The sequence below is a fragment of the Sinocyclocheilus anshuiensis genome, unplaced genomic scaffold (genome assembly GCF_001515605.1).
Source record: "Sinocyclocheilus anshuiensis isolate Anshui unplaced genomic scaffold, SAMN03320099.WGS_v1.1 scaffold412, whole genome shotgun sequence".
NCBI classification, from domain to species: Eukaryota; Metazoa; Chordata; class Actinopteri; order Cypriniformes; family Cyprinidae; genus Sinocyclocheilus; species Sinocyclocheilus anshuiensis.
In genome coordinates this window covers 1,537,737-1,565,124 of record NW_015558661.1, presented here as the reverse complement: position 1 = coordinate 1,565,124, position 27,388 = coordinate 1,537,737, and the positions used below count along the sequence as shown (strand labels likewise).

General features: G+C 36.7%; 1 protein-coding gene across 1 annotated transcript in view; it reads right to left on the bottom strand.

The window, feature by feature from the left end:
- Positions 1-27,388, bottom strand: part of LOC107681140 (glutamate receptor 4-like) — a 105,082-nt gene that overhangs the window by 8,769 nt on the left and 68,925 nt on the right. Inside the window, exons 5-13 of the mRNA XM_016477315.1 lie at positions 26,585-26,638; positions 25,961-26,119; positions 21,061-21,228; positions 19,969-20,073; positions 16,760-16,870; positions 13,110-13,316; positions 11,329-11,702; positions 1,241-1,408; positions 367-395 (exon numbers count right to left, since the gene is read on the bottom strand). Coding sequence (XP_016332801.1) covers positions 367-395; positions 1,241-1,408; positions 11,329-11,702; positions 13,110-13,316; positions 16,760-16,870; positions 19,969-20,073; positions 21,061-21,228; positions 25,961-26,119; positions 26,585-26,638 — 1,375 coding nt within the window. The remainder of the gene's footprint in view (positions 1-366; positions 396-1,240; positions 1,409-11,328; positions 11,703-13,109; positions 13,317-16,759; positions 16,871-19,968; positions 20,074-21,060; positions 21,229-25,960; positions 26,120-26,584; positions 26,639-27,388) is intronic.

Below are 27,388 nucleotides of genomic sequence, written 5' to 3'. Positions count from 1 at the left end.
TTTGTTGTAACTATTATTTCATTGCAAAATAGAACAAACATGACAATATTCTGTTTAAAATGTAGGCTACATTTCAAATGTAAAATGTTCACTTAACATTACCTGTTGGAACTATTATTTCATTGCAAAATAGAACAAACATGACAATATTCTGTTTAAAATGTAGGCTACATTTAAAATGTAAAATGTTCACTTAACATTACCTTTTTTTTATGTTGAACTGTTGTAAAAAATGAATGGCACATTTGCCATCATTTGTATATTCAGGGAAATGTTCATTCTTGCTCGTATCTTAAAAATGAAACAATAACATGCACAGAGTGTGTCTGTATCGAAGAGTTTAAATCGATCTCAGTCCGTGTCAATATTTGCTCTTCATGCTATTAAGTGAAGATCTATTTTAAAGATACTTTGAAAAGCAGCGCGATTTGCTAAAGCAGCATATTCAGCAGGCATCCTATCACGTGCACGCTTGTGTGGATGCAGTCACCGCAAACCGCAAAAGATGAGGTAAGCTGATTGGATATCATGTATTTGACCGTTTACGGCACTCCCATTTTTTCCATTAGAAATACATGTTCGGTTTTAATGTTACTTTAAGTTGGGGTAGAATTAAATGAATGCCAAAACTCAGAATTTTGTTCGCGTACCCCCCACCATCATCTCACGTACCCCCAGGGGTACGCGTACCCCAGTTTGAGAACCACTGCTTTAAATTGATCAAAATCAACAGTAAAGACATTTATAATGTAACAACATATTTCCATTTCAAATAAATGCTGTTCTTTTGAACCTTCTAGTCATTAAAGAATCCTGGAAAGAAATTAATCACAATTTTTTTACACAGCACATCTTTTTTATCATTAATAATAACAAATGTTTCTTGAGCACCAAATCAGTATAATAGAATAATTTCTGAAGGATCGTGTGACACTGAAGACCTTTAATTGCCCCTTGTGGGATTAATAAAGTTGTTAACTTAACTTAATGATGCTGAAAATTAAGCTTTGCCATCACAGAAATAAACTTTAAGTATTAAAACAGTTATTTTAAATGTAATTCATATTTCATAATACTGCTGTTTTTACTGTATTTTTGATCAAATAAATGTGGCATTTAGTGAGCATAAAATACTTCTTTAAAAAAAATTATACCGACCCCAAACTTTTAAATGGTTGTATATATTAGCATATACATATACTTTTTTTCTCAGAATTGCAACTTTATTTCTCAGAATCACTCGTTTAAATCTTCTTTTCTCACAATTGCGAGTTTATCTTCAGCACTCTCGATAGGTGACACCATCCTCTCCACAGTGAGAAAGGCAGCCAGGTTAGCCGTGTAGGAGGAGATGATGATGAGGGTGAAAAACCACCACACTCCACCCACGATGCGTCCAGATAGAGACCTACACCGCCGGAAAGGAAGAGAGTGGAGAGGAAAATGACCATGCAAGGAGGGTTTGAAGGAGTGGTGAATGACAGAGCAATGAAAGAAAGGATAACATTGATTTAAAAAAAGGAAGGAAAACATTGGGGAAAAGGGAATGAGGAAAACAGGAGGAGAAAAGGAGAGAAATGTTTTGTCAACTTTAAAAAGACAGAATTACTGCTTTAAAATAATTGAAAAAGAAAGTAAAATATTAAAAATAAGATGTAAAGGTTTAATTTATTTAAATATGTTGCTTCAAACCTGTATGATGTAATTTTTCCATGTACACTACTGTTCAAAAATGTGGGTTTAGTAATTTTTTTTTAAAGAAATGAATACTTTTATTGAGGAAGGATGCATTAAATTGACCAAAAGTGACAGTAAATACATAATGTTACACAAGATATCTATTTTAAATAAATGCTGTTTTACTTTCTTTTCATCAAAGAAAATAAGTCACATTTAACATATAACTATAAATATCTATAACTATAAAATATCTATAACTCTAAATATACTGCCATCAAATATGGTCCGGTTTGGTCTAGCAACAAGTAAGAATCAATGACTTTTAACATCTAACCTGCACCATAGGTGACATATTCAATAACTTAAAATATGATCTATTCATCGGTGCATTTGTAATACTTTTACTGTGCTTTTGTTGTTATATTTTCGTTTTTGGAGGTCACTATAAACTTCTTGTTTGGAAAAGAGTTGCATGAAGATTTAAAATCCTCATTTTGAGTTCAACAGATAAAACAACAACATACAGATTTGGAATGACATGATGGTGAGTTAACAAATAATCAACAAAAATTTGATTTCTTGCTGAACTCCCTCTTTAAATTCAGGTATCCAGGCAGTAGTTCCTCTATGGTGACCTTACAGAAGCTACTGTAGATCTTCAGTTGCTAACAGTATAAAACACAGCCTGTCAAAACAGTCTTTCACCGCAATGATCATTTAATTGACTCCATGTAGGTGAGGGTCTCCTCCACTAAGAGGGAGCTCTCTCCGACCGGTTACCATGAAGACAGATTGGCTATTTAGAGTGGGCCGGCAGGGATGTCAATCACGAAGGGGGCGAAGTGCTAAAACCCGGCCGACACTGTTTAAATTCTCACCTCACCCTGATTATGCAAACCAGTTTACAGGATGGCGATGCGAAATTTATGCAGGCCTGTCCTTCTTTTTCTGCTGTCAAGGAAACATTTCTGTATTAAGACGCAGTGGTTAACATAATTAGCTTTTAGGAACGAACTCAAAGCGGGCCATCACCCACCTGAGGTTTGAAGCAGAGCACATTGTGTAACTTAAAATCCACTGCTAGTCTCTAACCTGCATGCAGACGCAACATTCAAGCCCAGTGACGTCTGAGGATCAGATGCACCGGGGCTCACGCTAACCGTGGTTAATCGATTTGACTTCATGAGACAAAGCCAATTTAATAAGAACCTAAATTGAGTGGACACGAAACCAGGGAGTCACCCCTCGGGCCGCTCCGCTGCCCTGCCGCTTGGCATACAGTATCATTCATAAAGACATATGATCCATGAACAAACAAGAATTCTCTCTGGTCCTCATAATGTCATTTCTTGTAAAACAGATCCTCTGATCACAGCTCAATGATAAGAATCACACTGTCTCTGTAGATTTCACACATACACACAAGCACAAAATAAGCAAACTATCCCTCAAAGCAGCTCATTATCAAAGCAGTGCCATTAGAGCTGCGAGATGGGATGTGCTACTGTCAGTGAAACTCTGCGCATTACTCACTATGCCGCTTTTATGCAGATTTCCCAGCCAGGAGGACACATCAGCATGTGTGTATTTGAGCGAGAGAATGTTTGGTGAATTTCAATTACATTCTGAAACGTTAGCAGAGGTAGATTTGTGGAGGGAGTCAGAGAGAAAGCAAGCGAGACGCAGAGAGAGAAAGGAACGGAGAGACCTTGACATGCCGTAGATAAATGGAAAGGTCACTGCCCAGAGCCACAGTGAGCCTCTGGCATTTTATTTATTCATGGCTTCCTCTCAACTGCTCTGATTAAGATTTAATACCTGCAAATCAGTTTCGCCATGCGTGAGACTAGAGTCATTCACAATCACATTCCACATTACTGATCAAATTGGAAAAATAAAAAAAAGCAAACTCTTACATTAGCCCATTAAAAATACATTCATTCCTATTTGGCAGCAATTTCTATCTCTCGGTCGTTGTCAGATACAGCATGTGGCATCTTCAAACGCCTGGATGTCTCAGTGTGGCCTGAAAATTAAAGAAACCTTAACGTGTTACTTATTAGAAAACATAACTAATAGCATTACACTCTAACTTTTTCTCACTCTGAATAAAAGGTATTTTTTTTTACATTGGAAGTGATCAAGTGTTTATTCCCATAACATGGTTTGTATGCATTGACATATGTGACCCAGGACCACAAAACCAGTCATAGGGGTAAATTTTTTGAAATTGAGATGTACACATCATCTGAAAGCTGAATAAATAAGCTTTCCATTGATTTATGGTTTGTTAGGATAGGACAATATTTGGCTGAGATACAACTATTTGCAAAAAATAAAAAAAATAAAAAATCTAAATATTGAGAAAATGGCCTTTAAAGTTGTCCAAATTAACTTTTTAGCAATGGATATTACTAATCAAAAATTAAGTTTTGATATATTTAGGGCCAGTTTTACTAAACAAGGCAAATTAGCGCGAGAGCGCAATTCCAAAACAGCGCCGATGGGCCTGAAAATTTCTGCGGGTGATTTACTAACAATGCACAAATGAAAGAACACAGATGCAACATCTCATTTACATATCGATCAACGCAATATACCAAGCACAGCGCAAATTAGCGTAGTCGCGAATAAACAATAAAGAAATAAATAAGCCACAGTAGCCTACTCTGAAAAGAACCGGAGGCCAAAAAATGAAGGGTTGCAATAAGTTTTTGATAGAGCTGGTATTGCGTGACTCCTAGATGAGGGTTCCAAGCTGTCTTTTATTTCCTGAAGCAAATTAAAAATAAGATGGCTTGGCAAACGATTTGTTCGGATAATGCATTCTTTCCAAATAAATTAATACGTGTGGATAAATCCTCCCCCTTCTACCACGCACTCTCTCATCTCTGTAGTGCCTCTTCCAGCAACAATAATTGCAGCCATTTCGAACGCAAAATAGTTGAAGACATGTTTTTTTGGGGGGCGTTAAATAATGGCTAAATGCCAGTAATTGGACGAGCGCAAACGTTAGTAAAATGCGTTGAGTGATTCATTTGAATACTCTCCGTCTCCTCCCATACATTTTGCGTCTGAAAGGTAAACTCCTAGAAATGCATATTCAATAAGGTCAGGCGCAAAAATAATTCAGTGCTAATTCTTCACTGCGCGTCTTTAGTAAATCCTGACAGTACTATTTTAACACCAAAAGATGGTTTGGCGTAGTACAAGTTGTAGTAAAACTGGCCCATAGGGTATTACATTTACAAAATATCAAAATAAGAACATGATCATTACTTAATATCCTAATGATTTTTGGCATAAAAGAAAAATCAATAATTTTTGACCCATACAATGTATTGTTGGCTATTGCTACGAATATGCCTGTGCTACTGATGACTGGTTTTGTGGTCCAGGGTCACATACAGTACAGGCTATATATCAGAAATTTTCAAAAGTTGTGATTTCAAGAATCCTTGAATATGATGATCCACTTGTCAGGAACTCACTTCCTAAAATAAAAAAGGAATCTATGCTACCACAGAAATATTAAGCTGTTTTCAACACTGATAATATGCATAAATGTTTCTTAAGCACCAAATCAGTATGATTTTTGAAGGATCATGTGACATTGAAGACTGAAAGTAATGGCTGCTGAAAATTCAGCTTTGCCATCACACGAATAAAATACATTTTAAAATATATTAAAATTGAAAATAGATATTTTGAATGGTAACAATATTTCACAATGTACTGCAAAGGCAGCATTTTTTTTTAGCGCAAGCCTTCTTTCAAAAACATTACAAACTAACAAAAACTTTTGAACAGTAATACATAAAATATATATATACCTATTAAATCAACAAAAATAAATGAATTTGTTGTTTTTTTTCAAGTGAAAATAATTTTTATTGTCATATGCTACACTTCCATATAAAATGAGCAGCTTTAGTTGTGCTTATATTACACATTCTAATATTTTTATGACATTTCTTCATATTATTAGTGTTGAAAACTGCTTAACATTTTATGGAATCCCTGATATATATTTTTTTCAAGATTCTTTGATGTATAGAAAGTTCAGAAAAGTATTTATTTTTTATCAATTTAATGCATACTTGTTGACTAAAAGTATTAATTTACTAAATCAAACTTGGTAGTGGTTATATTTTCGTGTACAACAATTCATTTACACTGTATAAGAAATTGTAATCCAAATGTCATATAATATTAACATCAATGTTATATAACATTATCCTCAAAACACTTTTTGAAAAATCTTTTTCTTTTCCTTAATTTCCATGAACCTCCTAGCACCCACCCCTGTCAGAAAGCCCCTCAAAGTTGCATTTCATGACTTAATGTACAGTAGAATGAGTGTATTTACACAAGTATCAAAACCACAGGAAACAATGTATCTCTCTGTACCATTTTTGACAAAAACATCTTAACAGCTGGCCATTTTATTTTCATGCACAACAAAACAGAAACAAGAACTGATTGCCATGACAACAGCAAAATTTAGGACGGCCGCACCTGTGTTCAAGGGCAGAGAAATCTACCGCTGCTCTGCGACAACAGCCAAATTGTTATTTCCGTCCACTTCAAATAACCAGCTTGACTGGATTCTACTAAAACACCATTAGTTTTTCGAAAATAAATCCAAACGTCACCGATAAGCATGACACACTCTCTAGTCTAGAACAATACCCATCAACTTCTACAATGCATGTCATAAGCACAATTGCTTCCAAAATGAGAGGTTTTCAATTGCACTTGTCTGCAAATAAATTACATAATACAAAAAAGTTATCTTATTTGAAAAGGTCATATATTATATGGCGTTATTTCACTGGAAAACAAGTAATCTAACTACGTCACATGTATTACTTGTAATGCAGCACATAACGCATGCTATTTTGGGGATGTGTTTCATCTGTGTATGGTCATAAATCTCAAAAGGAAATTACAGTTCAAGGGTATCAACTTTTATCCCAGAGTGTCTTATGTAGATAAATGATTTGTGGGCTGAAATGATCATTTTGGCATGACGAAAACCTGGGGCAAAGCTTCCTCTGCGGTAGCGTAATCTCCTTTCTCTCATTTCCGTTACTGTTACAGCACTGGCCTGGTGAGTCAATCATATCCTTACATCACTCCCATGATCTCTCTCTCTTCCTAGCCCTACAATCATTTACAAGCCATCTGAGGAATAAAAGAAGTCAGTGAATAGAGGCAATTATTGGAGCAAGATCGACCATAAAATACAAAAGTAGGGGCAGAAGAAGAAAGCGAGAGAGAGAAGGGGATCGAGAGAGACAAAGAAGGCAAAAGAAAAGGAAAATTGTTCTTTGACAATTTGCAGAGAAAAATGAAAATCATAGCTTTTTTTTTTTTATCAATCTTCCATACATCCCCTCCCCTCTTCATATCCAGTTAAGTACATGCTACACCTGCAAACTCAAGAATCCTTGACAACATTCGTCAGCTTCACACAAACTCGAATAAATATTACCCAGTCAGTGCAAGCGAAGCACTTCAAGGACTTGACACTTCAAGAAAAGGTTTTATATAAGGGCTGCGACACGTTTTTTTTTGAGTCGCGACACAATCTTACACGCCGCATACCGAACCTATGACTATCATTAGCATATCTTAATTCCCCATGATGCAATTTCAAGAGGCTTCATTCACAGAGGCTGTGTGTGTTCGAATCTGAAAATGAGTTTTTTTTTAATCTTCCCAGGTCTGATAGGGTCCGCTGCCTACATGCATTACAACTACAAAACCACTGCAATAGCGCACACGCCAGATGCTGGCTGTTTCCGAGGCTCAGGAAGCTGCTCTACCTGTCTGCTGATGACACCTGCCAGCCCGCCTGAGCCAAAAACACGACAGGGAAAACAGGCGAGAGTTATGACCCTGTCCGGCCCCATCACACAAAACGCCCTCAGCATTTTCATACCCCATCATTCCCACATCATCCTCATCAATCATCTTCCTTACAAACTGTTTTACTCGCTGTGGAAACTGTGAACAAGGAGGACACATGGAAGAGAGTGGTGCTGAATGGAACTGAATTAATTACTTGTAGCTTGACTGTAAGAAATGTATTAAAATAAGATGACTCAAAATGACACAATCAATGCCTCACTCTGAAGTGCTGTGTTTATGAATCAATATTTCGATGGGGATTCAAGTTCAAATTGAGCACAGTGTTATTACACAATCAAAGTTGAAGTGTGTAATTTCTGCACCACTAAAAATAATAAAAGATAACAGAGACCTGAAATCAAGTCTCTTAGAACAGAACTTTTCAAACTTTTTTTTTGATGATCTCCTTACTAAAATTAAAAAGCAGCAATATATTTTCCTGTATAAAAATCCATGAATAATGTGTGAGAAAAACAATAAGTGTGATAGTAAGAAGACAACATGATCTCAAATTTGAATAACTGGTTTGAAATTCAACTAAACAACAGCAACAATTATTATTTTGTAATAACAATATTTATGAATATTATTATTATTAGAAATAAAAGAAAGAAAAACAACAACAATCATTATTATTAATAATAATATTTCCGTATAAAGACTCAGTAATACTGTACTGTGAACATAAAATGTAACTTATTCTTAAATTCAAATGAGAATAATAATAATAAAATTAAAAAAAAGTGAGCGACGTGACGTGACATGTGGCCAAGTATGGTGACCCATACTTGGAATTAGTGCTCCGCATTTTAACCCATCCAAAGTGCACACACACAGCAGTGAACACACACACACACCCGGAGCAGTGGGCAGCCATTTATGCTGCGGCGCCCGGGTAGCAGTTGGGGGTTCGGTGCCTTGCTCAAGGGGTTACGAGTCCGACTCTCTGACCATTAGGCCACGACTTCCCCCAAATAATAATAATTATTATTATTGGTGTTGCTGTTGTTAACAAATATTACTCTAATCTAATTCTGAAACAAATAATTATAACTATTATTTTCATGTACAGTATAAAGACTCATTAATACTTTATGATAAAAGTAATAATTGTGATATTATGAAGACAACATGATGATCCCAAAATTAAATCACCTAGAAAACATTTACTTTGCATGAAGTTTAATGTGTATCTTTATTTCTATACTAAAAGGCCAGCGACAGGGAAAAACTACTACTTTTTCCCCCACAAATAATTGTGCAGATTTGGTTTAAATTTCTTATTGTTAAATAGCATAAAAATAAAAATGGTAAAATATTTGAACTTTTCTCTCAAACTCCCTCTCTTAAACACCTGCTTTACGAGCCCCTGGAAATCTCATGGACGCCAGTATTAAAACCCCTGTCTTGGCCTATGATCTGTCTTGTGACAAATGGGTTTGGCTCCACTATGCTCCACGAAAATGGAATGTGAAAATTAATATGAAATCAAACAAAAAAACTTTACTGCAGGGCAGTACAGTCCTGTGGGAAAAGAGAAAGTATTTTAACGTCGAAAAATTACACACTTCAGCTGTTAAATATGCATATAACTATCAAGTGCATAAGAAAAAGACAGCAAATCTGCACATTTGAATAACCAGTAGGCTATTAGACAGAGAAGAAGAGGAGGAGGAGGAGGAAAGGACAAGTACCGACACCCGGGTAACGCTGCTGTGCAACTGCGTCATCTTGTCTAAATCAAGAACATTGAGGTAAAGGCACATGCTGACTAAAGATAATTAATGGCATGTACTAAAGAAAATGAAGGGAAGTGCTTTTTCCTGCTTTTTCCGTAATTTATCATTGGCTCCTATCCAACTCATTCAACTCATCAACGCAAAAACGATGAAAGCATGATTCTTATAAGTCCTAAATGGGTCCTCTTCAAAACCATAGGCCCTCTACAGCGCTGTGATGTACAGGCTATAGAGCAGAAGAGACAGACACTATGGTTTTGACGGCTCTCTAAGTACCTGCTGTCTTCCGCCATGTGCTGTGCTTTTTACTGCTCTTCTCTTCCCCTTGGCCTGTCATGAGTGATTTCTTATCTGGTGGGGGCTGAAAAATAAAGCCTGTTTTTTTTCTCTTCTCTTGATAACACTTCTTAAAGAGCTCTATCGTGGTCATGCAGGTGCTTATTACACAGAGAAAAGAGGGGGCGGGTGGGGGTGCGAGCGAGCCTGATGTTAAACCTGCAGGCGAAGGAAGGAGCAAGAGACAAATAACAAAAACAAAGTGCCACACAGAGTAACGATGAATGACTAGCACATTTCCTGTGAGACTCCTGTGAGAACTAGCCGGCAGGACAGACGGGCGATGTGTGAACATCAAATGGGACGATGAGCGATCGGACTGTTCCGCTGGACCCCGGACCCCCCACTTGCTTCACTGATGGTAAAATTCATCAAGGTGCAAAGTGGAATGACACCTCAGTTACTTACTGAGGAACCGGAGAGACAAAGTGTGATGTATTCGGTAAATATAGAGCACAACGTGTTCAAGGGATAATTCACCCAAAAATGAAAATTCTGGCATCCTTTATTGTTTTCAAAAACTGTTTGACTTTCTTTCTTCTGTGGAACACAAAAGAAGATATTTTGAGGAATGTTTCAACTGCTTTTGTCCATACAATGAAAGTCAGTGGGTTCAAAAACAACATTGGTCTTCATTGACAAGATTTTTCCACAAAGTATTTCTTTTTGAGAGGTCTGGAATAACAACTATTTTTTCTTTTGTTTTTTTTTGGGTGAACTGCTCCTTTATGACTGACATTTGCCACATACAAATGGAATATGACCATATCTATAAGTATGTTTACATGCACTCCATTCAATTTGTGACATTCAAAATGTATTTAATTTTTAAAAAATATTGTCATGTACACTACCGTTCAAAAGTTTAGGGGCTGTAAGATGTGTGTTTTTGAATGACGTCTTCTATGCTCGCCATTTATTTGATCAAAAATAAAGAAAAATGGCACTATTGTGAATAATATTACAATTTACAATAAGAATTTTCTATTTTTATGTATTTTCAAATGTAATTTATTACTGTGATGGCAAAGCTGAATTTTCTGCAGCCATTACTCCACTCTTCAGTGTCACATGATCCTTCAGAAAGTATTATAATATGCTGATTTGCTGCTCAATAAATATTCCTTGTTACTATCAATGTTGAAAATGGTTGTGCAGCTTAATAATTTTGTGGAAACCAGGAGTCTTTGACGAATAGAAAGTTCAAAAGAACAGCATTTATTTAAAATAGAGATCTTTTGTCACAAAGACTTTACTGTCAATCTAATCTTGCTGAATAAAAGTATTTCTTTAAAAGAAACACCTGGCACCTGAAACTTTTAAATGGTAGTGTATATGTGAGAAAGTCACAGTAGCTTGATTATAACTGTGCATGTAAACGTTCTTAGTGATGCTTGTGACTAGGTTGTTCCTCGCTCTCCCCAAAGATTCAAAGCAGATACAATGAATAAACAGCGAGTGTTAATGCAAGTTCTCCCACTTGGCTGCTCCTCCATGTTCTTTAATTCAGACTCGTCATCAAATCACTATGGAAACTACAGCAATGACTCTATTTCAGGTATCAGATATTACCATATCATAACTGTATTAATTCCCACTGCAATATACATTTTTTACCTCTTAAGCAGTTTTCTAGTAGTGGATTGAGTTTACTGACCTGGGCGAGATGTCGCAACCCTGCTGCATGAAGGCTCCGAGGGAGAACCAGAGACTGTTGAAGATTCCGAACTCATTGGGGGGCTGGTCGCTAGGCAGACCGTCAGTGCCCTCTTCGGGCTCCTCGGTGTGCCACTCGTACGGGCTGAAGCGGCTGACCAGGAAGAGCACCACGCTCACGCCGATGTAGGCGAACACAATGCACATCCAGATCTCGTAGGCCAGCGGGTCCAGGAAGGAGAATACGCCCGGTTTGGACTTCTGGGGCTTCTTGATCATGATGGAGATGCCCAAACTCATGAAGGGTTTCGAAAAGTCAATGACCTCCTCCCGGACCAGAGTAATAGTCAACGGGGCCACAGCGATTTCCGCTTTCTAGAGCAACAGAAAAGCATTTTTATATTCCGTTATAATCACTTCAAAATATGCTTGCTTACAAGCAAAATAGACATAATGGCATTGCTAAGTTTTTTAACTGAGCCATTTGATTGGATAAGCTAACACGAAATATTTGCATTCAAAGCTGAGATCTCATATTTCAACATTATACTTAGAGGAGAAAAGAGCGAATAAAATGAGAAAATAAAGCATAATCTGCCGATTCCCACCTCTCCTCACATCATATTTTATAACTTCTCTAATTGAACAAGGCTTTGCATATTAATGCCAAAAAATCCAAGGAGTTAATCCAAGAGGCTTAATACTGAGGTTTGGGGGAGAAGGATAAACTAATCAATGCAGAGAAAAAAAAAGAAATTTTGCTTACAGCAAAAGACAGAAAAAACTGTAGAGTCTAAAGTCGGGCTGCACATTTTGCTGCATGGTAAATCTAAAAACTAGATTATTGTTGGTGACTTAGTGACACTTTAGACCTTGGCAGGGCTGCGCAAGACTAATCCAAAAAAGAAATTAAAGTTTCTCATAACTGTTCGACACTTTCAAGAGGAAGAAAAAAACTTTTGGGCTGTGTGTTTTCTGGTGCTCATCAAAAATCTACAAGATGACAAGCACTGGCTGTATGCAGTGCTCATTAATAAACATCAGCCTCTGAAAGGTCGGTCTTTCTTTCTTTTTTTCTCTGTTCACCAGACACAGAACTAAAAGTTTACAATGAAAATTGCTTAGATTTATATCTCAAATTCTCATCAGGCATGTTTAAAATCCATACATTGAGTATTTCCATTTTTGTACTGTATAAGCAGTATAAGTAGTAACTAGTTACATGTAACGGAATTACGTAATTTAATTACAAAAAGTTAAATGTAACTGTAATCTGTTACAGTTACTGAGAAAAATGTGTAATTAAATTAGTTACTTATGAAAATGTTAAAGATTACAAGGCGGTTACATCTGAATATTTTCACACACATAGAGATTTGATTGATTTCTTTCCCGAATTGCATTCTCTAAAATATTAATTGAATTCTCTAAAATATGAGACACCAATGTTTCAGGAGTTTAGAACACAGAATAGGACACATGTTTATTTGATAACGGTTCTATTTCCTATTTAGCTTTATGTATATGCCTATATTTTTAAAGATTAACTGTTATTAAACTATATCTTGCTATGATTTTAAATCTGTATTTAACCTCAGAACGATCTAAAAGTAAAAAGAGGTTTAAAGTCTGATTTTGTGGTGGCTGTGCTTTAAAATTTGTATAACCTTAAAAAATGTGTACAATCTTAATTCAAGTGATGAAGGATTTTGAGAAGCATGTCATCTATAAATCTCATGCATAAATCAGAACATCGCAAAAAGTAAGAGGAATATAATTTACCCCGTACACCAGCTCCCCAACCATCCCGTTCCAGATCTTTGTCTCTGGGTCCCGAGCTCCATACTTTCCATCAGGCACGATGGAGATCTTATACTTGAAACCAATGTGTTTAGCAATTTCATATGCCAGATCCACGCAGTATCCCTCATATTGCTCGTTCCCCTCGTACATCTCCCAGTTCTTCTTCAGCATTACATAAGGCCCTTCCTGAATGAACAAAACAACAAAGTACTTTCAATGGGCAACATGTCACACTTTTGTAAACAAGTAAAAGTGATTACATTCCATGTTGTTACATTTCATTTGTACTCTATATTCTAAATATGATGTATAGTGTAGTTATAGATGAATAAAGCTGTTGTAGAAGTGGTATTAAAGATAATTACAGTCATTATGTTAGCCTGTGGCTGATTGATTTGCTATTCAAATGCTAGCCATAAGAACATATTGCTTTTGTTTTAAATTGACATGAGTCAAAATTTCTCCCACATAAGACCATCACAACCAAGGATTTTCATTTAGGGATAAATGTTTTAACGTTTAAGAAAGGGTGTATGTATGAAACCATAACAAAGTGTTCAACCAAGCATTAAAATATACTATAAAGCACAAAGAATGTGCACTATGTGCTGTACATGATTCAAAGCAACGATAACTGACCCATAAAATTCACAACCACAATTTATTACAATTGCATGCCTTTATCAACATTTGAACAGCAAACTGCTATTGCAAACCTGTCACACGCAACGACACAGAATTTGCTCCTATACTATCGCTGAAGCGTATAAGGGATCACAGTTCAGAGGACAAAAAGGAACATTTGTGCAGGAAAAAGCCACACCATGAAAACAAACGGTCATTTTTAGTCATCAGTATGATGTACTGTCATAACAAACAATTTCTAACACAATACAGGTGCTATACAGCAGCAAATAAAAATGTTTACTTACAAGGTGATGGCAGAAGATTTACATAAAAATCCTGAAAACCTGCTTCTCTTTTACAAATATTTTCTAAGCCATATGGCTGGCCTAAAATGATGAAAGGCAGAAAGCCCAGTAGGGAGAATTAAATATTTCACACACAGCAAATAGAGCTCTCCGCACTGAATGTCAACGGAAGATCTGTTTCATCGCAAATTTGTTTGATGTATGAGTATGCAACCTTCTCCTAAAATCTTTTTTACAACCACAGGGCAGTGTTGTTCCTGGTCAGTGTTTTTCTACAGGTAAAAACCGAAAAAAATAAAAAGGATCTAGCATTTGTAGCAGGTAATGTCTCTGTACTCTTGTGTCATGAGGTGGTGTATAGGCAGGCATGCAAAATCATGTCTTACAAATACCACATAAAAGTCTTCATTGCTCATAGTCTTTAAACTTAAAGGGAAAAATCACCTAAAGTGGAACCCATTTACACACCATCTGAGTTTCAAAACCCATGACTGACTTTCTTCTGTGGAACACAAAAGGAGATAGTTAGTCAGAATGTCCAAGCTGCTCTTTTTCACACAATGAAAGGGAATGACGGCCAAGTTAAATTTCATTCTGTGGTCTTCAAAGTCATTATGTTTTTGTTGGACAGCTCTATTCTCTATCCACCTTCATTGTATGTCCAAGCTGCTCTTTTCCATGATTAAAGTGAATGGTAACCAACCAAGATTTTGAGAGCAAGATTTTCCATTTAATATGAATTAATTCAATTGTAATTGAATACAAATAGCATTGAATACAAATAGCAAATTTTATTCTATAATGTCAGAAGACTTGGCATACAGCACACAAGTGATTTGGACTGCTTTTAAGATGCATTCATGGTACTTTTTGGTCCCCATCCACCTTCATTGTATGGAAAATGAGCAGCATGAACATTCTTCAAAACTTTTTTGTGTTCCACATTAGAAAGTTATGCAAGTTTGGAAAGATGAGGATCAGCAAACAGTAGCTATGTTTCCATCCAAAGTTACGAATTAAACGTATGCGCAAAATTGGAATTCCGCATAAAACATTTGCGAATAAAGCACCATTTCCATCCAGTGAGTTAAAGAGAACAAAATCGTCACTTCCCGATTAAGTTGCGCTACGTAAATATCACGAAGAAAAAATTTGCTGCAGTAGGAGAAGGCACTGTATATAAAAATGTTCGAATACAATAAATTACGAGCTTCAGAGTGCGCAGACGAAACGTGGTAATGTTATCTTATTTTCGGAGCCTGCTGTTTAGGAACGCAGTTCTGGAAGTTAATTATAACAAAGCACTTTGACGAGACTTTGCTCAAGCATTTTAGAATGACAAAACTAGCATTTCAGATGCTGTGCAGTGAGATCGGTCCTTTGGTTGGTCCAGTTTTATGCTGTCCCATTGCAAAGTCACATGACTTTTTTAATGCGCATTAGGGAATTTATTTGGTAAAAGTGTTTCCATCGTAGTTTAAGCGCATGTTTTCTTACTGGATACAAAATTGATCAGACTCAGTTTTTATGCACATTTTTAGAATTTATGTGCATATCTCAAAATGCGCAGAAAAATAGGTGGATGGAAATATAGCTAATGATCATTTTCTTTTTTTGAGTGAACTGTCCCTTTAAAATGTATAGAGCATAATGGGAAAATGAGAATTCCTTATGAATATCCATGGTATGCTTTGAGAAGTCTTAATGAATGCAAAGGGGCAGTAATGATGAATTTATATACAGTATGCTATATATACAAAACCTGGTCCTTCTGTTTGCGATACACATGATTTGAATGCTAAAGTAAAGACTTTGTTTGGCTTCCATGGGTCCATCCAGTTTTCAAATTCTGGCAACTCTACAGGTCTTCTCCATTCATGATTGAGTTGCTTATTAGAGCTTGTCTTTGTCTTCATCCACGGCTTGATTTCTCATTGTGGCTTTATTTTGGCTCAGGTAGAAGCATCCATGTTTTTGCCCTCAGTTCTGATTTGTCTCTCTGTCTGTCCGAGCTTCAGTAAGCGCTTGATTTCACCTCTGCAGAGTCCATCAGCTGTTCAGTTTCTTAATAAGGGGTTCCTCACCAGGGGCTGAAAAGAGGAGGATTTGGCTTCAGGTGCGACACTCCAAAACCTTAGCATTTAGCAATTATGTGCCCATTACATCCTTGAATCAGTGCATATACATGGACGATACTGTCATTTATGATCTCCAAAATGTAATACAGAATGTGTCCCATTCATGCAGTGTTTCAATTTACACATAAGATTACAGTTGACAAAATGAACAAAACAAAATACAGAGTCCAAGACACCAGTTCTGGAAACTTTGACAGTACGTGAGAAAGGCAGATGATCACGATGCCATGACAGCACTGTTGAGAGATGCTATTCAGCACACGTAAAAACATTTGGGTTATCTGAATGGACAGCAGTATGACTGACAGGTCAGACAGAGAGAAAATGCGCTTTGATGAACAGCACGGCGCAGCTGTGAATTTCTGCAGTGTTTGCAGATCAGAATCTTTGTGTGTGCAGGTTATGAAGAAATTCATCGCCATTGAGAAATTTTCATTTTTTCACCATGTGTATGAGAGGGGCTCTTGATATATGGAAGCTTTCAGATGAAGGACAAACACCACAAGTTATTTTATTGTAAAATATGGCAAATAAAGTCTCAGGAAATGCTGCTACTCACCATGATAGTCGTTACAATCACGGTTCTGTTCTCCATGCCAGACGTTTCATTGGGAAGCAAGGTTTGATCCTGGGTCAGAACCAACTTATCAGCATCATTCCAGTATCCAATCTGGAGATGGGACAAGGACGAGAATGAGACTCCAGACCTAATTGAGAGCAAATGAATACATGCAAGCTTGCCCATATGGGTAAATGTGCAGAAAGTATTTAGTCTAAACCGTGCTAAACAGTCACACTTTATTTTAAGGTCAAATTCTCGCTATTAACAAACCATTAACTACGACTTTTGCTTCAAAAACTCCTAATTTGGTGCTTATTAATAGTTTGTAAGGTAATTGTTAAGTTTAGGTATTGGGGCGGATTAGGGATGTAGAATATGGTCATGCAGAATATGTGCTTTATAAGTGCTAATAAACAGCCAATATTTTAATATTAGGCATGCTAATAAGCAACTAGTTAATAGTGAGAATCAGTCCCTGTACTAAAGTGTTCCCGGCTAAACTATTTATTTTTCATCTTTACACTTTTGGCATTCACATTCATCTTAAGGACAAAAAAGGTTTAAAAATACATTTAAAATATCTTCTTTTGGGTTTCAAAGAAGAAAGTAAGTCATATGGGATTGGACCGACAAGAGGTGAGTGATGACAATTTTCATTTTTGGCTAAACTATCCATTTAAGACTTGTTTCAGAGAAAGTACACTACATTTTAAAAGTTTAGGATCAGATTTTTAAAAAAGGAAATTAATACTTACTAATTAGAAGTGACAGTAAAGATATTTAGAATAGTACAAAATATTTATATTTCTATTAATTCATCAGAAAATCCTGAAAAAAAAAATGTATCACTGTTTCCAGAAAAATATTCAGCAAAACAACTGTTTTCAACACTGACAATAATAAAAACAAATGTTTCTTGACTGGAGTAATGGCTGCTGAAAATGATGCTTTTCCATCATATAAACTGCATTTTAAAAATAGAAAACTGATTTTTTTTTTTATTGTAACAAGATTTCTCAATATTACTAACACAAATTTTGAATGCTAAACAGTCACACTTTATTTTAAGGTCAAATTCTCGCTATTAACAAACCATTAACTACGACTTTTGCTTCAAAAACTCCTAATTTGGTGCTTATTAATAGTTTGTAAGGTAGTTGTTAAGTTTAGGTATTGGGGCGGATTAGGGATGTAGAATATGGTCATGCAGAATATGTGCTTTATAAGTGCTAATAAACAGCCAATATTTTAATATTAGGCATGCTAATAAGCAACTAGTTAATAGTGAGAATCAGTCCCTGTACTAAAGTGTTCCCGGCTAAACTATTTATTTTTCATCTTTACACTTTTGGCATTCACATTCATCTTAAGGACAAAAAAGGTTTAAAAATACATTTAAAATATCTTCTTTTGGGTTTCAAAGAAGAAAGTAAGTCATATGGGATTGGACCGACAAGAGGTGAGTGATGACAATTTTCATTTTTGGCTAAACTATCCATTTAAGACTTGTTTCAGAGAAAGTACACTACATTTTAAAAGTTTAGGATCAGATTTTTAAAAAAGGAAATTAATACTTACTAGTTAGAAGTGACAGTAAAGATATTTAGAATAGTACAAAATATTTATATTTCTATTCATTCATCAGAAAATCCTGAAAAAAAAAATGTATCACTGTTTCCAGAAAAATATTCAGCAAAACAACTGTTTTCAACACTGACAATAATAAAAACAAATGTTTCTTGACTGGAGTAATGGCTGCTGAAAATGATGCTTTTCCATCATATAAACTGCATTTTAAAAATAGAAAACTGATTTTTTTTTTATTGTAACGATTTCTCAATATTACTAACACAAATTTTGAATGGTAGTGTATCTTCAATATAAGTGTATTGTGTCTACGACTGATAGATTTACTTTGTCTTATTTCAAACATTGCTGAATTTATAAGTGTTTATGTAGATGATAAAGACGAATGTTGTTATTTTTTTGTGGTTTAAGAGCACGGTGTCACCGCGTGTAACATTCTGCTGTGGGTTGATAAACTGTCAGGCTGAGGAGATGCGAGCAGCGGTGTGTGCCCGTGTCCTTACGAGACCCAGATGAACGGGAAAAAGAAGAGCCAGGTTACAGCATCTGCCTAAAGTGAGGCTCACGACCAGCTGATAAATGAGTGCCAATGGCACCCCTGGCGGCTCGTTCCTGTGCTCCCCTCCTCTTCCTTTTCCCATCACTCTTCCTCTGGTGCACTGCTCAACAGCAGCCAGGAGCCGCCACACTCCATAAAGCACGCCAGAGGCAGAGGGCTCGCCATAACTTTAGAAGAAGGTGTGTGACACGAGACTTTACGGTACGTACATGGCTCTGCTGCTAAAACCACCAGACCATTCAAAGCCAAACTTTGTGCATTATTTAAAAACTGTACATTTGGTTGCAATTAACTACAATTTTGCAAATAGGCTGAGAACAGACTATTTGAAAATAAATCATTTATCAATATTTATCATAAATCAAACTCATTTTTATGTCCCTCACACTGAGACTGTTTCTTAGCTAAATATAATTTGAACAGATTTATTCATTTGATTTCCCACAATCCCACAGGGGCATGACGGTCAAAGCCTGCTTGTCAAATAGCCCACTTGCTCCGTCAGCTAACGTGGGTAGAGAAAACACTGTCTCACAGGAAATACTGTGTGGGAGATTTGGTGCCAGAGTAGAAATAACGACCGTTTCTGTAAAAATGATCATCCATCATTTGTGTTAGTCTTAATGATTCATATGGGTTTATAAGGCAGATAAAATGGCTGTAAAACACGATTTTCACCATGTAAAGAGATCCATAAATGCATGAAATGGGAATGCGGTGGTGAAGTTCTGTAAGAGACTTTCAAGATTTTACATTGTACAACAGAAAACGCTGACTATAAAATAATAAAGACTCATCAGGGTCTCCTGGGATTGTTCTCGCAGAAACAGCTGCATCAAGTGAAGCACAGAGCGTTAAGCACATCAAGAAAGACAATGAATTACACCGAAATGACACTCGACAGATGTAGAGAGACAGACCAAAAGCAAAGCCTGATTACGCTTTCTCAGAATCAAAGATAAATCTAGACAGAAAACACCCAGACAAGCACTTTTTAAGTCAGACATACAATATCAAAGTGGAATAACTACCAATGCTTGATACAAGAATGACTTCTTACCCTTCTGGGGCCGTTACTTTTTAATTCGAAAACATCCATAGTGTAGTTGACTCTGCGCCCGTAGTGGTCGAACTGGACATTTCCTGTTAATCCTTGGAGGCGCACCTGGATTGCAGTGATTAACAATGTAATTACAGGTTATCCAACCACTGCAAAGCACCTCGAAACACTTTCATTTACACATTCACTTGCTTTCTTGAACTTTAACATCTCTTTCTTCTGGAGTTATTACCCTACACCAGTGTTTCTCAAACAGGGGTCCATCTAAAATACACACAAAATCCTTTTAACCATGAACAAAAATAAAAAAATCTGAAAACCAATGCAATATATTCAGTGGAGCCAAATCATCAGCAACTAAACTCTTGAGTTTGCATCAGGACTAAATATAAATACACAAAAGGATCATAAATTCTGCCCGGACTTTTTTAGCGATGAGGCAGCAGAGCATGTTAAATGTGAGAGACATAAACTCAAATGTATTTCTTATCTATCTGTGTATAATTAAAAGCAATTAAGTAATTTCCTGCTGATAAAACACTCATGATTTAGTTATTTATAGTATTTTTACATGTTTGACAAGCACGTCCTAATCACTGATGCATATATGAGCTCTGTTTTTTTAGATTACTGTGACAGTATTTACATAGTACTGTAAATATCAAGTATTATTGAATACTAATCCATGTTTTTTTATGTATTTGTTTGTGAGGTGGGTTGTTGGGGTCTGAGAACAGTTTGTGCTTTTAAACATTTGGCACACATTTCACATCGTTCTTGCTCTCACTGTGTCTCTATCCGTCTTGTTTTGTGCCACTCTCTCCTGTTTTGGTTCTAGCTTTCTATATCCTTATAGTTTCCTCTATTACACCTTTCCATTTCCCCTGTCATTTTCTACCTTCCATCGATTCAAATTTGGGCATTTCGCATTTTTCAGATCGTCGATTACTGTTCTGTTCAGCCTCAGCCCTCTGTCACCTCACAGCCTTGTTTTTCCACATTTATTTCTGTCTTCTTCCCATTGAAACACTGCACAAAGCACTTCTTCCCCATCTCATATAAAGCCTGCATTTGCTCATCTGTGCATGTGACCTGTTTGAGTGTGCGCTCCATGTCGATGCCCTGGCTCCAGGGGGCAGCAGGGTTGGCCAGGCAGTCTCCGGCATTGCCCCTGCGGGAGATGTCCACCTTCTGTCTGCGGAGGTTCCTGAAGGCTTCTGCCATCACCATCACTCCGTCATATGTCAGAGCGGAAGTGTACTACAGAAACAGAGGGTCATGGAAAGGTCAGTACACTTCAGTAACACTTCAGTGCTGCTTTAAAGGTTCATATTGTAAACATTACCTGGCTAGTTCATTAGGTATCATGAAATGACAATACATTTGATTAATCTAGTTAAATGTTAATCTCTAAATTTCTAGCTAACCTATAAATATACTATTCTTCTTTAATTAATTTTTTTCATAAAACATTACATATTGTTAATATATAGCATTTGAAATGTAAAAAATATTCTTTTTATATTATACTACGTTTATATATATATATATAAACACACACACACACACACACACACACACACACACACACTTGGGTCAGAAGGATTTTTTAAAAGAAATTCTTACTTTTAATCAGCAAGGACACATTACATTAATCAAAAGTGGCCATAAAACAGTTTTCAAAAACATTAAGAAGCAAAAATGTTTTGAATGTTACTAAGAAGAATTTTTTTCAGCACCAAATTAGCAACTAAGAATGATTTGTGAAAGATCATGTGACCTATAAGACTGAAGTAACGGCTGCTTAAAATGCAGCTCTGCCATCTAAGGAATAAATTACATTTTAAAATATATTGAAATAAAGAACAATCTTTTAATTGTATTAATATTTTACAATATGAATGTATTGATCAAATAAATGCAGCCTTGGTGAGAAGAAACTCTTTCCAAAAACATAAAAAGCAACCCCAAATTTTTGAATATATATATATGAAATGTGAAACTAACTAACCAGTGTCCACATATACAGAAAAGTGCCTGTCAATTAAACTGTTTAGTAGTCACTGTGCAAAAAAAAAAATCCACTGCAGAAGAATATGGCAATTGACCAATCAGAATCAGTTACTCCAGCATAATGTTATTTATAAGTGCTTTGCATATTCACTTCAGTGTCTGTACTATACCAAAATGCTGTTTATTAAACATGAGTCAATCAACCTGACTATATTAGGTTTACACTAATGAATGCCATTTGTAAGGGCTGGCGTCCTCATGAGCTGAGGACATCCAAGTGGAATCACAGGGGACAGTGGTCTGTGTTTTGCAGCTGCATCAAAGGGGGAAAAAAACAAAAACAAAAACAGAGCAATTGACAAACCAAAAACAGCAAGAGAAAAAGAGGAGAGCACATGCTTGTCATTGCACATATTAGGAGCAGACAGAGCATGTGAAATCAGTGAGCTCTGACACAGTCGCTGTGAGGCGCTTCAGTCTCTGGTGGGTGGGTGGAAGTGGGGGGAGGGCCGGTCAGCTGCTATCGGAGGCTGCCCTGATTGCACCAATAAGTGGCTTGTGCTCTTTCTCTCTGTCTCGCTGAGATAAAGCGGCACAGAATGAATCACTGCAGGCAACGCACGGTATTTTTACAAAGGAAACACGCGCGTGTCCTTCAGAGGCCTGATGCTTCGTGCCCTTGTTTTTAATCTGCTGTTGTGTTTCTTATTGCTATTTTAGAGAGTCTGATGTGGTTTGTTTCATCACACTGAGTCAGACGAGGTCATCTGAGCTGAACGTACATATATGCACACTGTTACAGGAAAAATACCCCTGTGTGTTCAGAATGTCCCGCTTGCTTGATGGTTGACGGTTGAAAGAAGCCACTCTGGCCATGCTGTGAGAGGGTTTTTGGTATTCCATCAGCAGATTTCTAGTGTAAGAGCTGGGACTCTTTGTACCATTACAAACACAACACAAAACACACAGAAAGACCGTGGGCTACAATGGCATACAGGGAGCAAGAGATGGAATGACAGAGGGAGTTTGAAATAGGTATTTAAAGGGATAGTTCATCTAAAATATATATATTTCTTTGTCATTATATGCTTACCCTCATGTCATTTCAAACCTGAATGCTATTGTTTTTCTGTATGTATGTACCCTACCATTCAAAAATGTGGGTAAGATTTTTTAATGTTTTTAAAAGAAGTCTCTTATGTTCACCAAGACTGCATTTACTCAATCAAAAATACAGTAAAACAACAATATTGTGAACTATTACTGCAGCTTAAATAATGGTTTTCTGTTTTCATATAGTTTAAAATCTAATTTATTCCTGAGACGGCAAGGCTGATTTTTTTTTAGCCAGTCTTCAGTGTCACATGATTCATCAGAAATATTTTAATATGCTAATTTGGTGCTAATTTCTTATTATTATCAATGCTGAAAACAACTGCGCAGCCTAATATTATGATAATGTTTTTTTTTTGTAGGATTCTTTGAATAATAGAAAGTTAAAAAGAACAGCATTTACTTTGAAACATAATAAATGTCTTTATGGTCATATTTGATCAATTGAATTTGTCCTAGCTGAATAAATGTATTAATTTCTTTCAATAAAAAAAAATCTTACTCACCCCAATTTTTTGAATGGTTATAAAAGCACCATAATACAGTTTAAAAGCCCTTTTGTGAAGAATGTGAAGAAATTTAGGTCACTGCTGAGTCACATCAGTCTGATTTGTGAATGACTCAATCTTCTGAACAGAATCTTTTTAATAAACAAATTTCAGAAATTGGATTGAACGATTTGTTTATGAATTCAACTGCTCCGGTTCTCATTTTGACTTTTTTGGTAATTTTTAAAGAACTCAAGTGGTCACTGTGTATATATATTTAACAGAAATGAATGACTCTCATAAAGTAAATAATTAGAGGATTTTCATTTTTTAGTGTACTATCCCTTTAAGGCAATGTTTTTAAATTGAGTCTACCCACCGTTTCATGGCCCGACAATAATTATCAAAGATAACGGGACTATCTTTTGACTCCCGCAGGACAGAAAGGAAGTACTGCAGTAGTTGCAGTTGAATCACTCCGGCTAATGCCCTGTGCATCCCCTAATCCCTAAAAACACACGGATTGATCCCTGGAGAAGGTGTGTCCTCACTAGGCGGTGCCTTCGGGACTCTTGTTTTTGATATTCCAGTTCTGGTATAAAATGTGCAGTTTATATTTCTGTGCATATGTGCCATTCTATCTTTCTTTTCTTATTCTATCAACCCATCCTTCCATCCATTCATCCTTTCTTCCTTCATCTCTCCTTCCATCCATAATTTCTTCTTTGCTTATTTCTACAAACTAAACCACCAAGATTATTCTTCCCTTCTTTCTCCATTCATCTATCCTTCCAATCCATTCTTCTTTCCTTTCTTCCACAAACCCAACCTTCCATCCTCCCTTCCTACTTTTGTCTCCATTTCTTTCCTTCCTTCTACATCATCATTTTCCTTTGTCTATATTTCTTTCTTTCCACAATCCCAACCACTCACATCTACTGTATCCAGCCTTCCTTTCTTCCTTCGTCTATCCTTCTATTTATCTTTCTTTCCTTCAACTAACCCAACCACTCATCCTTCCCTTCGTCTATATTGCTTTCCATCCATCCATCCATCCCTTTTTTCCTTTGCCTATATTTCTCTTTCCTTCCTTCATTTCACAAACCAAACCACCCACATCCATTCATACTTCATCCTTTCTCTCTTCCTTCATCTATCCTTCCATCCATCCTTTTTCTTCCATCCATCCATACTTTCACCCACCCATCTTAATTTCTTCCATCCCTTCCTTTTTCAGCTGTCTATATTTCTTTTTTCCATCTTTCATTCATTCCTTTCTTCCTAAAACCCATCTATCCTCCCTATCCCTTTTGTGTCTATATTTCTTTCCTTCCACTCATCCCTTCATTTTTCCTTTATCTACATTTCTTTCTTTCTTTCCTTCCTTCATTCCACAAACCCATCCACTCACATCTACCCATCCTTTCATCCATTCATCCTTCCTTCCTTCATCTATATTGCTTTCCTTCTTCCACCATCCATCTATCCCTTCCCTTTTCCTGTCTATATTCCTTTCTTTCCTTCCTTCATTTCTAAAACCCAACACCCACATCAAATCATACTTCACATTCACCCTTCTCTCTTCCTTCATCTATCCTTCCATCCATCCTTTTTCTTCCACCCACCCATTCTTCTTTCTTCCACCATCCCTTCTTTTTTCAATTGTCTATATTTCTTTATTTCCATCCTTCATTCCCTCCTTCTTTCCTTCCTAAACCCATCTATCCATCCCTTCCTTTGTCTATATTTCTTTTCTTTAATTCCCGTCTTCCACACATTTTTTCATCCTTTTTGCTTACATTATTCATCCAACTTTTCCTTTCATACACCTACCATATCATCCATCTTTCCTTTCTTCCACCCACTCATCCTTCCTTTCATCCATCCATCCATCCTCCCTTTCTTTCATCTTTTCTTCCATACTTCCACCTATATTTTTTTCCTTCCTTGCACTATCCATCCCTCTATCCATGCTTTCTTTTTCCTTATCCATCCATCCATCCATCCATCCATCTATCCATCCTTACTTTCTTCCACAAATCCTTTCTCCCTTCCTTACTGACATTATCCATCCATTCTTCCTTTCTCCCTTCTACCATCCAACATTCTCCCTTCCTTGGTTACATCATCCATCCATCTATCATCCATCCATCCTACATTTTTTCCTTACGCTGACCCATTCATCCAAAATGTCTTTCTGCCTTACTTAACCTTGACACACGCTTATAAAACCACTGGATGTGATCATCAGACTCATTCTGGAGATTCGAGTGGTTTCTCAAAGTGGCTGGAGGGACTCAAACAGGGCGTTTATGCATTTATGCTAATTTATCTGACTTCAAAGTGCTTCCACACTGGACCGGACCATGAGACGGTACCTTGGGAGGAGCGTCGGAGCCGGGATACTCGCGCTGGTCCAGCTTGTTCCATCGCTGCATGAGTTTAATAACCATGGGATTGCTGAAGTCCACCAGCTGAAAGCCTGTCACATTGGCTCCCCCATGCATGAAACGCTCCAGATTTATGTCCTTAAAACCCTGCCAGAGCAAAGAAGGGGAAAGAGTAAGAAATACAGAGAGCGAGAGAGGGGGGGAAAGAGAGATTATTAAAATGCAGTTGGCAATGCAGCGCTACGATAAGAGAAATTCCACAAACATTCATATCCAGCTCGCCTCTGTGAGCCAATTCCATGCACAGCCAGAGAGCAGCGAGAGAGAGCACGCTCTGCAGCTCCCAGCATCATTAAAACACTGTCACTACCGCTCACACTGGAATACGAATTAGTCTCTCAAATTGACGTATCTTGCTTAAAGAAAAGCGAGGATTAAGAAAGAAAAAGAACGAGGGAGGGCAGGAGACAGAGAGGCCGTGACATCTAGAGAGAGAGAGAGAGACCAGTGGAGTGGAGAGGAATATGTAGAAAGTAAGAGATAAAACAGAATATGAAAGGAGGACAAGCTGACAGGGAGAATAAGGCAATAAAGGAATACAATTTAGCTCACCAAATTTGCCATGATGTAATGGTAGCCTTTGACATGCTTGCCGACACTCACAACCTGCGGAGATAAACCAGACATTGCAGTGAGGGCAAATCCTAAAAGCAAATACAGTTGTCGGTATTCACCCAGCATATGAATGCACAGCAGAGCTGTAAGCCGTTGGGAAAGCAGAATTCTACTGTTATTAATTATTTCTAATCAAACAGGCTGCCTTTTTCCATAACGCTCTGTAATTTGAGGAATATTGAAGCAAACGCCAGCAAGAATATCTTAAAATGATTTTAACAGCTACAAAATGTTGCAAAGGGAAATATCAAGGGATCAGTTTGCAGGGAATAAAGAAATATGCCCTTCTAATGTGTTATTTCTGAAACTGAATTACTTGAGGAAATCTGTTCTTTGTTCCCTCAGGACCTTGTGCTTGCGCATATTTAATTCTGTTTAGTTAACCCTGATGCACAGTGTACAGTACAGTTTATAAACATTTAAAAAACATTTTTAACTATTCTGGGTGTGGTGTTGCATTACCTTTGACCCTGTCCCATAATTTTCAATGACTGTGTATTTTATATGACCTTGTGTTAATACATATATATTTAAAATAAAATAAAACCTGTCTATTACAGGTTATTCTATATTACAGAAATACAGACAGGTAAAATATATACAAATTATTTAACCAAATAAGACAGAAGAAACAAGAAACATTTTTATTCAGAAATTATATATATATATATATATATATTACTACTGTCAAACAATTAATCTCGATTAATCGCATACAAAATAAAAGTTTTTGTTTGCATA